The sequence below is a fragment of the Vulpes lagopus genome, chromosome 4 (genome assembly GCF_018345385.1).
Source record: "Vulpes lagopus strain Blue_001 chromosome 4, ASM1834538v1, whole genome shotgun sequence".
NCBI lineage: Eukaryota > Metazoa > Chordata > Mammalia > Carnivora > Canidae > Vulpes > Vulpes lagopus.
The window spans coordinates 39087118-39100063 of NC_054827.1; the positions used below are offsets into that span (position 1 = coordinate 39087118).

At 44.4% G+C, this 12946-nt stretch overlaps 1 protein-coding gene across 5 annotated transcripts in view; it reads left to right on the forward strand.

Moving 5' to 3' along the window:
• The window catches only part of PTPRN2 (protein tyrosine phosphatase receptor type N2), a 723182-nt gene that overhangs the window by 252875 nt on the left and 457361 nt on the right, over positions 1-12946 (forward strand). For all 5 annotated transcript variants that reach the window (XM_041753464.1, XM_041753465.1, XM_041753467.1 and 2 more), the window contains one exon: positions 5927-6029. In XM_041753464.1, coding sequence (XP_041609398.1) covers positions 5927-6029 — 103 coding nt within the window. The remainder of the gene's footprint in view (positions 1-5926; positions 6030-12946) is intronic.

Sequence of the window (12946 nt, forward strand, 5' to 3'; positions counted from 1 at the left end):
CTGGAAATAGAGAATTTTATTTCTTCCTTTTTCATATGCTTGCCTTTTCTTTCCTTATCTTGCCCTGTTGTCCTGGATAGAACTTTGAGCTATGTTGAATAAGAGCAGTGAAGAGGAGGCATCCTTGCCTTTTCCAGATCATAAGTGGAAAGCCAGTTTCTCACCAGTAGGTATGATCTTAGCTGTAGGGCTTCTGCAGATGTTTATGATCAAGTTGGTCAATTTCCCCTCATTTCCTATTCTTCTGAGAGTTTTCATCCTGAATGAGTGTTGACTTTTTTCAAATACTTTTTCTGCATTGATAGGATCATGTGCTTTTTTTTCTTCTATTTTAGCTTATTAATATGGTGGATTACATTGATTTATTTTGGAATTTTGAACCAGCTTTGCATTTCTGGAATAAACCCCATGACTTAATAATTATTTTTATATATTGTGGGGTTTTATATACTAATAATTTCCTTAAGAATTTCTATATCTGTATTCATGAGGGATACTGTTCTATGGGTCTCTCTCTCTGTCTCTCCTCTTTGGTCTTTGTCTGCTTTTGGTATCAGGTTAATCTTCACTACACAAAACTAATTGGGAATTATTTCTTCTTCTTTTATATTCTGGAAGTGATTGCATAAAATTCATATTAATTGCTCCTTAAATATTTGGTAGAATTATCCAGTGACATCAGCTGGGACCACACATTTCTTTTTGGGGAGGTTTTAAATTATGAATTCAATTTTCTTAATAGTTGTAGGGCTATCAAATTATCTATTTCATATTGGATGAGATGTGGGTGTTTGTGTTTTTTGAGGAATTGGTCCAGTTCATGTAAGTTGCCATGTTTATGTGCATAGACTTATTTGTTCCCTTATGAGGTCTTGCAGGGTCTGTATTGATATCGGTTTGGTTGCTGATACTGGTAATTTGGGATTGCTTCATTTTTTCCTTTGTCGGTCTTGCTAGAAATTTGTCAATTTTACTGATCTTTTCTGGGAACCAGCTTTTGTTTTCACTGACTTTCTCTGTTTTTCTTTTTTCTGATTTGAGTTATACCAATTTCTGTTCTTTATTATTGCCTTCATTCTGCTTTCGAGTTTATTTTACTCTCCTTTTTCTAGCTTCTTGATTTGTACATTCAGATGATTGATTTGAGACTTTTTCTAATGTAAACATTTAGTGCTAAAGAGTTCAGTCTTACCACAGCTTTTACTGAGTCCTGCAAAATTTTGGTTTGGCATTTTCATTTTTATTCAGGTTAGTGTATTTTTTCCCTTGGATTTTCTTTGGCCCGTGGATTATTTAGAAGCTTTTGGTTTAATTTCTAGGCATTTGGAAATTTTCTTCTTATAGATATGTTATTGATTTCTAGTTTGACTCCACTGTGATAGAAGAATGCACCTCAAATGATTCTGATTCTTTTAATTTTGCTGTGATTTGTTTTATGGTCCAGGATATGGTCTCAGTCCGTGTTTTGTGGGCACTTGAAAAGAGTGTGTGTTCTGATCTTGTTGGGTGGAGTGTTCTATAAATGCCGATTAGAACTATTGATTGAGGGTGCTGTTGAGTTTTTCCCCAGCTTTACTGATTTTCTCTTTATTTGTTCAGTTGCTGCAAAAGTGATGCTGAAGTCTCAACTGTAAATGTGGGTTTACCTATTTCTCCTTTCAGTTCCATCAGTTTTTGCTTCACATATTTGCAGCTTTGTTGTCTGGTGTATATGTATTTAGGATTCCTATGTCGTCTTGGTGGATTTACTCTTTTATCATTATATAATGTGTCTCTGTCCCTCATAATTTTGTTTTGATGAGTAATTTATCTGTTATTACTGTAGCCTCTACTACTTCCTTTGATTGATGCTTGTGTGATACATCTCTTTCCAGCCTTTACTTTCAGCCTGTCTGTAGCATTATATTTGAAGTGAGTTTCTTATAAACGACATATAGTTGGATCATACTTTTTTAATCTACCTAGTCAATGTCTTTTCACTGGTATATTTAGCCCTTTTACGTTTATACATTATTGATATACATTGGTCCTTTTACATTTATAATTATTGGTATGTTAAGGCTTAAATCTCCTATTTTACTATTCTATTTTTTCTGTTTTATTTTTTCTGCACTCCTTTAGGGTTATGTTGACTTTTTTTTTTTTTTAAGAAATCCATATTTATTTATAGTGTTTTTGAGTGTATCTCTTGATAGCCTTTTTAGTGGTTGGTTAAGATATTGCATTATATATACAAAACTAATCACAGTATACTATCATTGTTTTACCAGTTCGCTTTATGGCTCTTCCCCTGTTTATTATAATTATCTTGAATATTTCTTCTGCATATATTTAGAAGCACAACAGACAGTATTGTTGTGTCTGCCTCAGTTGTCACACATAATTGACAAAAGTCCAGAGAAGGAAAACTCATCGCCTTTACTTTCATTCTTTTCTCCTTCCTCGTGTTCCAGACTTCCTTCTTCCATCTTTGCCTTTCTGTTTAAATAAGTTCATTCAGCAATTGTTTTTGGGCAGGTCTGCTGCAAACAATGCTCTCATTTTCCCTCTTTTGAGACTGTCCTAATTTCCTTGTCAGTTCTGAAGGATGTTTTTGGTGGGTATCTGGGTAGATTTTGGGATTTGGGGCTGGTGGTTCTTTTCTTCCAGTGCTTGAAGGATGTTGTGTGATTTCCTTGCGGCCTCTGTGGTTTCTGATGGGAAATGAAATCCTTTGTCATTCGGATTGTGTTTCCCTCAAAGGTGTAAGGTATCATTTTTCTCTGGCTGCCATCAAGATTCTTTCTTTACATTTAGTTTTCAGAAGTTTAACTGTGTGTCTTCGAGGAGATTGAGTTTACTCTGTTCAGGTGCTCAGCTTTGTGGATACTTAGATTTATATCTCTTGCCGTAGTTGAGAAGTTTTAGCCATCATCTTTTTGAATGCCCTTTCAGCCCTGTTGTCTTTGTTTCCCCTCCTGAGACTGATGATATGAATGTTAGATCTTTTGTTATAGTCTCACACTCCCTGAGGCTCTGTCCATTTCTTTTCCAGATTGTTTTCTCTATGTTGTTGGAATTAGGTAATTTCTGTTATTCTCTCTTCTAGTTTATGGATTTTTCCCTCTGTCTCTCATCCTTCTATTTAGTGCATCTGCTGCATTGCTTATTTTGGTTATTATATTTTTCAGTTACATTATTTCCATTTGGTTCTTTTTATATCTGTGTATTTACTGAGACTTTCTATTTCCTTGTTAAGCCTTCTAGTTTTTTATTTCTTTCAAGTATGTTCATAATTGTTCATTGAAGCATTTTTATTATGGCTGCTTTACGATCTTTGGCAGGTAATGCTAACATCTTCAAGCATCAGTGTTGTGGCTACAGATTGAGATATTCCCCGGTTTTGGTATGACAAGTGATTTTCTCTTGAACCCTGAACATTCTTTGTATTCCATTATGAGACTCTGGATCTCATTTAGGCCTTGTGCTTTAATAGCTTTTTCTGACACTGCTCTGCCAAGGCCTGGGGAAGGGGTCTCTGTCACTAACATGGGGGTAGAAGGAAGTCTAGGTTCTCCACTAGACTTCTGCTGACATCTGAGGGAAGGGGTCTTGTCCATATGCTGGGCAGGGTAGGTGGTGGGAGTTTGAACTCTGTATGTGGTCTCCACTGGGGCTTGACATGGGGGTGGGTGGGTATACCATCCCTTCCATACTTGGCCATTCTGCTGACCCTGGCAGGGTCGGGGGGGTCAGAGGGCCTCATTCCAGCTTCATACGAGAGGATGCCCAGGGTCCCCTGGCCTTTGTTAGCTTGGCTGTGGGTTGGCTTCTGCTTTTTTTGGTGGTGTTTGATGGGAGTAGAGCTGTTATTATCTAACATGTGCCATGTTGGTCTGGTCCACTGGCTAGGGAGAGGTGACCTGTCAGGGCTTCACCTGCACTTGGTACTCCCAGATTGCTGACTCAGCTCCAGTGTGAGGAGGCACGAGGGCCAGAGGGCAGCCCAGGGAATGCTGCCTGTGTGGTTCCTCGGATTCCATGGGAGTGCAGCAGTCTATCTGCCGTCCTCCCTTCACAGCCCTCTGTGCACGAAATCTCCAGGGATCTCATCGTGCCTGGTGGGGAGGGCAGGGAAAGTACATCTTCCCATCTCCCTGTAAGCAGGTCGTCTTTTCCCAGTATGCCTTAGAGATGAGTCCAGAGAGGGCATCTGACCCCCAGCCTACGCGTTGCTTTGGAATCCAAATTCCCAGTTTCTGCGTGCTCCCAGGAAAGCTTAGAAGCCAGTCTAGGGGTTTGGGGTTGCCCTCAGATTGCCTGTCTGTAACACCTTTGTCAGTTGGCCAAGTGTTGTGACTGAGCCCTCCTCACGGACCCCAGAATTGACACAGCTCAGACTTCTGTGCTTCTTAAAACATACATATATATCATTGAGGTTTTGTTATTTTAAATTTAAAAATTAAAGGTTTTTTATAGGAACTTCCTTTTTGTGCTCTCGATTTTTTTGGTTTCCTGATGGATATTAAGACCACCCTTTTGGGAATGGCACGTTTAAACTATGCTTATTTTCTAAATCCACAATGCTAAATATTATGCTAATACTACAAATGTGCTTTCAATTGAGAATACTCCTGGGAGGGAACCAATGGTTAACAGCCACATAAGCATGCATTTCTTATGGGTGGTTTTTAAGTTGCTTTTGGCAAATGGAAGATTCTTGCTTATTATTAAGTACATTTAATCCCAAAGTAAGCGTAACAGTGATTGTAGGGCTGGGTCTCCCTGCAGCAACCTGTTCTCTAAATGCCATATTCAAGCAGAGCTGCTTGGAACAAGTTGCCATAGGAGGCCGGCCTGTTTGCTGAATTTTCTCATCAGCTTCCCTTTTGGGTAATGCCACAGAGCCTTTGAGACTTAGAAATGTTCCAACTGTTTGAATCTTGCCATTTGTAAGTATGAAAAAAAATGTTAGATTTACATTTGAAAAAAGAATTCAAGTGTGTTCGTGAAGGCGGCTTCTATCTGCTGAGTCCTTCCTTCCCTTTATTCCCCAGAACATGTGTTTCTCAGCAAATTCTGGACTTCCCTGCACTGCACTCACACACACAGGCACTGAGCTGTCCTGATCTGAAGATTTTGGTAATGTGTTTTTGAACAGGGCATAAAAATATATCTCTGTAATTACATGATATTTAGTGATTAGATAATTATGGATAATTGCATGGGGTAGTTCTAAGTGCTAAAGTGTTACCATAAGATCTAAAATGTACAAATTGCATAATAATTATTCTTGGGAGTTATTTGGTAATTCTGAGCATAATTATCATGTGATCTGCAGTGCATGTAATTAATGCATAATCACATGGATTTTGCCTTCATAACTACTTCACTCTTGTTATAAAGCTCTTTGTCATAACATTTGCGTATAAATATAATGTAATTGGCTCCCAGATACAGCACATTAAGCCCTGTGATAATTGCCTTCACAGTAACAATATTCTTATTTCATCACAATTGTGTGGCTCTTCGGCAGGATGGAGTTAGAATGAATTGCCCGAGATTGGCCGTGAGTGGGCAGGACAGTGGCTGAGCACATGTGCTAGGAACCTTTCTGTGAGAAAGTCTGTGTCTTTCGCTGGGGTACATTCATCTTGCAGATGAAACGACACCTGCTCAAGGCCTCCTTGCTGCCCAGCCATGGACACTACTGAGCCTCATGTTGTTCATCTAGTAAAGTGCCTGTCTTGTTTCTGGGCCAGATGTCTCAGAAGACGGGGACTTGTATGAGAAGAGACTTTCTTAATAAACTGCAGTGAGAGGGAGCCCTGGGTTGTTGATGGCATTGAAGACAAACTTTGAAATGGCAGAAGTTTATCCTGAGACTGAAATAAGACCTTTGGCTCAACTTCTGGGTTGATAACACAGCTTTTGCAACTTCCGCCAGGCTTTAAGTGGCAGGACGACTACACCCAGAACATGATGGCCCAGGAGCTCTCAGATCTTCCCCAGACCTACCCGCGACACTTGGATGCCCCTAGCACAGCCAGGTAAGCAGACGTGGTTATGTCTCTAGGCTCTCTGCCTGCAGCCTGCATCTGTCAAGCTTATTTTGTTTTTGTTTTTGTTTTTTTGTTTTTTTGGTGAATTTTTGTGTTCTTTTTATTGTTTTACAAGTTTATTCATTTTTTTTGCTTGTTTGTATATTTTGGTTTTTTTGGTATATTTTTTATTGGAGCTCGATTTGCCAACATATAGTATAACACCCAGTGCTCATCCTGTCAAGTGCGGCCCTCAGTGCCTATCACCCAGTCACCCCATCCCCCTGCGCACCTCCCCTTCCACTACTCCTTGTTCGTTTCCCAGAGTTAGGAGTCTCTTATGTTTTGTCTCCCTCTCTGATATTTCCCACTCATTTTCTCTCCTTTCCCCTTTAGTCCCTTTCACTATTTTTTATATTCCCCGTATGAATGAAACCATATAATGTTTGTCCTTCTCTGATTGACTTACTTCACTCAGCATAATACCCTCCAGTTCCATCCACATTGAAGCAAATGGTATTTGTCGTTTCTAATGGCTGAATAATATTTTGTTGCATATATAGACCACATCTTCTTTATCCATTCATCAAGCTTATTTTTATTCGAATTTATTATCTTTCTGGTGTAGAGGGTCCGGAGGGTTGGAAAGTCCAAAGAGGAGCTGATGGGTGCTTCCCTCTTCACCGTGTCCTAGCCTGGGGAGCAACCTGCCCTGGCATGACCCTTTACTCAGATGCCATCCTCACTGATGGACGTCCCAGGGGCCCTTCCCCTCCCTTTCCCAAGACCCTTGGAAAGCCCTGCATCTTCAGAGACTTGGCCAAAAGCAGAAAAGTCAAGATTTCTCGTCTCCCATTTCACTGGGAAAAAGGAAAAGGAAAAGGGCCTTCCCCAGACACTTAGGGCAGTTTGGAAGGTCCATTGTTTTCAGAGACTATTCTGAAAGTTTAGTTAGAAAAATCTCAGTAACACAGAAATGAGAGTATCTGCCTGTAGCTCATGTTCTTCTCATAAGTGAAGCAACTAAGCCAAGAAGTTCATTTGCAAACCAGTGAGATGACGTGAGTGGATGCCCATGAAGAATTAATGTGCACCGAGGACACATTCATTGTCTTGACCCCCTCATTAGCCAGACGAGCTCCTGGAGGGGAGAAGGCATATCCTGCTTCTTGTGCCCAGCCTGTCCACTGGAGCGCCTCCTTTGTCGGAGGATGTGCCGTGACCGCCCATGGGTGTGTGCAAGACTCTCTGTAAGAAGAAACCACCACCAACCAAAGTCAGGCTGTCTTGAATTTCTGTTTCTGTCTCGTGTGATTGCATGCTCTTTGCATGGTCTTTAAATCTCACTTGGGCGTTTCTGTGCTGCCCACTGCTCCTTCCTTCCTTGTGAGGGCTTAACTTCACTAAGTGTGAAGCGCATTGTCCTGGGTGACCTTGAACTCCACAATGAACAAAGAATGGCTCCCTATCCCACCAAGGAATAGGGCGTCACTCAGGGACCCGTGTTTGCACACAGGTGAGGCCACTGGATGGACACGTAGGGGCTGCCTTCTTACCGGCATCAATATTGTGATTTTTTTTGGCTGGGTACAGTATACTTTATTGATGCTACATGACAAGGTAGGGCTCCCCAAGTCCCTCCCCTTCCTCGGGGGGTCTGGGATGTAAATTGGAGGTCAGGAGATTCTCAGTGTGTTGGGGGATTAAGTCGGGGCAGGGACTCCCCAGCAGCTGAGGGCCTCCTCTTCTTGTGCCTCTGCTGGAGCTGGTGGTCAAGGGGCCTCTTACTCCATGGAGGCCATGTAGACCATAGGGTCTACCACTCAGGTGCTGTGGTCAAATTCATTGTCATACCAGGAAAGGAGCTTGACAAAGTGATATTGAGAGCAGTGCCAGCCCTGACATTGTAGGCCCATTGACATGTTGGGGGATGGGGACACAGAAGGCCAGGCCAGTGAGCTTCCCATTCAGCTCAGGGATGACTGTGCCCACAGCCTTGGTGGTGCCAGAAGAAGCAGGGATGATATTCTGGGCAGCCCCTCGGCCATCACACCACATCTTCCTGGAGGGGCTGTCCACAGTCTTCTGGGTGGCAATGATGGCATGGACCAATGGCCATGAGTCTCTCCACAATGCCAAAGTTGTCATGGATAACCTTGGCTAGAGGGCCAAACAGTTGGTGGTGCAGGAGGCATCGCTGACAGTCTTGAGGGAGTTGTCATACTTCTCATGAATCATGCCCATCGCAAACATGGCGGCTTCAGTAAAAGAGGTAGAGACGATGACCCTCTCAGCTCCACCCTTCAAGTGAGTCCCAGCCTTCTCCATGATGGTGAAGACCCCAGTGGACTCCACAGTGTACTCAGTACCAGCATTACTCCATTTGATGTTGGGGGGATCTCACTCCTGGAAGAGGCTCTGACGTCAGGCACATGGAGGTTGCCACACTGCAGCTGTATCGGCACGAGCCATGCCCACAGTCACTTCGGAAGCCTGCCTTGGCTGCCATTAATGCCTTTGGTCTTGGAGTCCGTTTTTCTAAAATTAGTGCTGCGTTCCTGTTTTCTCTCTTTTTATTTGCTGCTTCGTTGATCTGGCTGCCCTTTAAAAGTCCACCCTTTGGATTCTTCCATTTTTCCATGCAGCCTTCCTGGGAAAGGCAGGTGGCAGTTCCTCCTGCCCCCGGGGGCCCTGGCATCTCTCCTCTGGGGGGCGGGATGAATGTGCCTCTCTTGTCTTCAGGGTTTGCATTCAATTCGTGACCATCACTGTTTGGGTTTGCAGATATTTTTAGAGCACAGGTTGAGTCATTATTGGCAAAGAAGTCACTGCTGTCTATCACCCTGTGTGCATGGCTGCCTTCTGCCCCCCTGGCATCCCTGCCGGTGCTGCTTCCGGCACAGAGCTCCAGTACCTGGCCCAAGCCTTTCACCAGGTTGACATTCGGTCGATATTTGCTGAATCAGTGAAGGAAGGAGAGAATGAATGAAAACTACTGGTGACTTTGAATTATTTATGGGTAACTCCGCCACCCATGAGCCCTTCCTTGCTTTTTTTACTGCACAGGGCAAATGCATTCTGCTTACACTCTGCAGAGCATTCTGGATAGGTTGTGGGTATCTGCAGTTGGCCAGAAACACACTCAGCATGTTTCCTACCAGACAGCTGACCTTTAGAGGAGTGAGCTTGCTCGGATAAAGCTAGAACCATCTTCTGAATGCCCAGCCCTACTCAAGCTGACAGCAAGTGAAAGCCAGGGAGTGGGCCCAGAGGTAATTAAGGAACTGAGAGGAAGCGTTGGGAGTCATGAGAACATAGGAAGGAAGCTAGCCCTCTGCTGACACTCCCATGGGCAGGAGGCCAGTGTGTATGTAGCTCCGGTGAGCTCCCACGGGGCTGTTGTTAACCACAGTTATCATGACTGAGAGAGGAGTGACGACCAGGTTCACCGTGTGCTCTCTGTGAAGATTTTGTTCCTGGTTTGGGTTTTTTTCCTTCAACAAATTGGGTGACAGCTGAAAGCCTCTCTATTATTTGGAGCCAGAGGCCGGTGCCTGCAAGTGCAAGAGGGTAGTGAAGTCCTACACGTAAAATATTTTTACTTTTCTTGAAGTGGAAAATATGTACTTATGTAGTTTTGACCGACTTTAAGCTGAAGGACAGAAGAGAGCCCCATTTGTAAGTTAACTGCTCCAGGGTTGACAACGGGTGTGCTCATCAGTGTTGCATCTCACAGGGTCGTAAGCAAACCCACCAGCAACAGTCACCCCAGGAAGATGAACAAGACAAGTTAGAGGCACGTTTATGAGGTTAGCAACTCATCCTGGGGGAAGACAAACTACCGGAGAAGTGAACTGACCTGTTAAAATTACCCTGACCCACAGAACATGGGATCCATCCAGGCAGTGATGGCCCAAGAAATGCTAGCCATGCTTTGAGATCAAAGACCTGTGACGTCCTTATTGGCACACCTGTGAGGTCTGATTACGTGTAACTTAAAAGGCATGGGAAATAAAAGTAGGACAACTTTATCTGATTGAGATAATTAAATGCAAATAAGAGGATTTTCTGTGAGTCCCAGCTTTTTTTTTTTTTAAGATTTTATTTGTTTATTCATGACACACACAGAGAGAGGCAGAGACACAGGCAGAGGGACAGGATCCCTGTGGGGGAACCGGATGTGGGACTTGACCCTGGGATCACGCCCTGAGCTGAAGGCAGATGCTTAACCGCTGAGCCCCCCAGGCATCCCTGTAAGTCCCGGATTTTATGAAATATAGACAAATACCACACCTAATGTCAGTGATCCGCTCTTAGAAATCAGACTTCCTATGTGAACAAACTAGCTGGGACCCTGCTCTCCATTACTTTAAGTGGAAAATCTATAATGAGTTACACACCCACCTTAAGCCACGTTTCCTGAAGTATGTCAGAATCACACCAAAGACCTACATGTAAGGAGCAGACTGTCATGTTTATATAAACTACTCAAGACACTGTTTCCTGGTCCCTGAAGGTAGATACTGTTATTAGCACATTGAACATTTTATTTGTGCTAACACAGCCTGCAAGACATCTACACAGACCAGATGCACAGGTGTTGATGCACAGGTATGGACACACACATGAACACACCCTGAGACACACAGACATGCATGTACAGACACATAGACACACACAGACACACACACGACCCTGAGTGGGACAAACCCCCTGCATTCTCAGGCTTCAAGCTGTGCCCCCACTTCTCCTGATTTGGGCTCGAAGGCCTATGTCCTGTGCCTGGGGAACCAAGGCCCTCCTGTCTGCACACCAGAACACCTTGTTTCTAGGATCGTCATGAGACAGTTATCATAGGTGGTACACGTATAAATAAAAATGAAAATCAAATGATTACATAAAAGTTAAATCTCTCCAAATGAAAAAAAAATCTCCACAGAAAGGACAGGAAGAAATGAAAAACATGGCAGGTGAGTCCATGCCCTTGTGTGCACTGATTTTCTAAAACTGCGTCTGGACGTTGGGTAAGCTGTGCTGCCTTCCTAGCAGCCTGGGGATATTTTTGTTCAACGTCAAGGCTACTTCTGGCAGATAATTAAAAACAATACAAATTTTAAAACCCGGTATTTACTTATGTGAAGGTCAAATGCATTTTAGTATGTGAAGAAACCCACCCACGTATATCGCTACGTAAATGTCAAAGCTGTAATTGCTTACAATTGTTTATTATTCAAAAATCAGCTGCCACATTGGGGAGCATGCACTACAGAGGGTACGTTTGAGGTTGTGTAGAGTTGCCATAGGAAATGTGCCCAGTTCTTTGTACACAAAGCAGACTTCTGGTTGTCAAAGGTGCCTAACAGAGGCTGGGAAATTATTTTCTATATTTTTAAGATTTTTTTTTAAGATTGTATTTATTTATTCATGAGAGACACAGAGAGAGGCAGAGACACATGTGACAGAGGGAGAAGCAGGCTCCATGCAGGGAGCCCAATGTGGGACTCAATCCCAGAACTCTGGGGTCACGCCCTGAGCCGAAGGCAGATGCTCAACCACTGAGACACTCAGGTGCCCCCCAAACTTATTTTCTTTAAAAAAGAAAGGAAATAAGACATTCTCCTTTCAGACCAGTCCATAATTTGATCGCCCCCACTACACCACAATTACCAGTTCTGTTATGCTGAACTCACTTTCACTGACAATAGTTTTTAGATTTCAGAGGACAAGTGTCATTTAATAGGTTAGTAAGGTGAAGTGCTGGTGTCTTGGGCTACCCCTGCGTGGACTTAGAGGTTAATGGCTGTATCTGTGCTCACTCATTCGGTCCATGTGAACTCACAGCAGCTGCTGAGTTAAGCTCTGCATAATTCTGGGCTTGGAGCAGAGAGCAAGAGCACATGGAGGGACGTGACCTTTCCCCTCAGGCAGCTTTCATTCTGGTTTAAGGACATATAGCAACAAAAAGCACACGTTAAATAAGGAAAGTGTTTCCAGCTGGTAATAAATGTGATCCAGACCGTGATTTCAGGGACGTACTAGACGGGGACCAGGACGTCGTGGAGGGTTGGCAAAGGCATGTGTGGGCCACAAAGGGCATGAATGGCCTGGGACATAGGACGTGGTTGGAGCTTTTCCCCATGAGTGATGGGACCTGGTGCACTTGCTGCAGAGGCTGCGGGGCTCCAGGCAGGGGTGTGACAGTAGTAGCACCTGCACCCTCTGCCACACGGCCACCCACGCATGGCCACACGTGACCCAGGGAGGCAGCAGTGCAGGCAGGAGCCAAGGGTGGATACAGGGCATGTTTCCAGGTCCCATGAAGGACGGTGTCCATGTGTGAGCACAGAAAGGAGAAGAGAAAGGGGAACAGTGTAGCCTGCAGCCCCAAGTCTGCTGCTTCCACAGCGCACATCTGTTGCCTTTCAGTTCTGGAGGCAGAGGCTCTGCCCGGGCATCATAGCCTCAACACCTTCTCTGGGGCCAGGCCACGAATGTTTTCTCCCTGGTGCATTCTGTGGCTGGATGTCTCTCTCCCCGACATTACTCTGACCCCCACCCGGCCTCTTTTAATGCCCTGTGATCACATGGGGTCACTAGGTAGCCCAAGGTCTGGGAGCAGCACGTCCTGCCACCTGCTGGCCCCGAGCTGTGGCACCCCACTGTTGGCAGGGCTGGGAACGGTCTCTTGGGTTTGCTGTGTTGCAGCTGCGGGCACCCAGCCCTGTCCAGGGGTTTACCCTGCTCCGTAGCTGTGGCGCCCCTGGATGGCTGTGCATGTGGGGTGTTCCCCTGGGTGTTGGGCAGGACCCGGGAGCTCCATCCCAGGGCTCTCCTGCACCGCTACGCATGCCTCCATGGCTGGGGAAGGCCCACCTGCCCTGTGTGTCATGAGGTCAGTGGGGGTCAGCTGTCCATTCTTCCTCAAC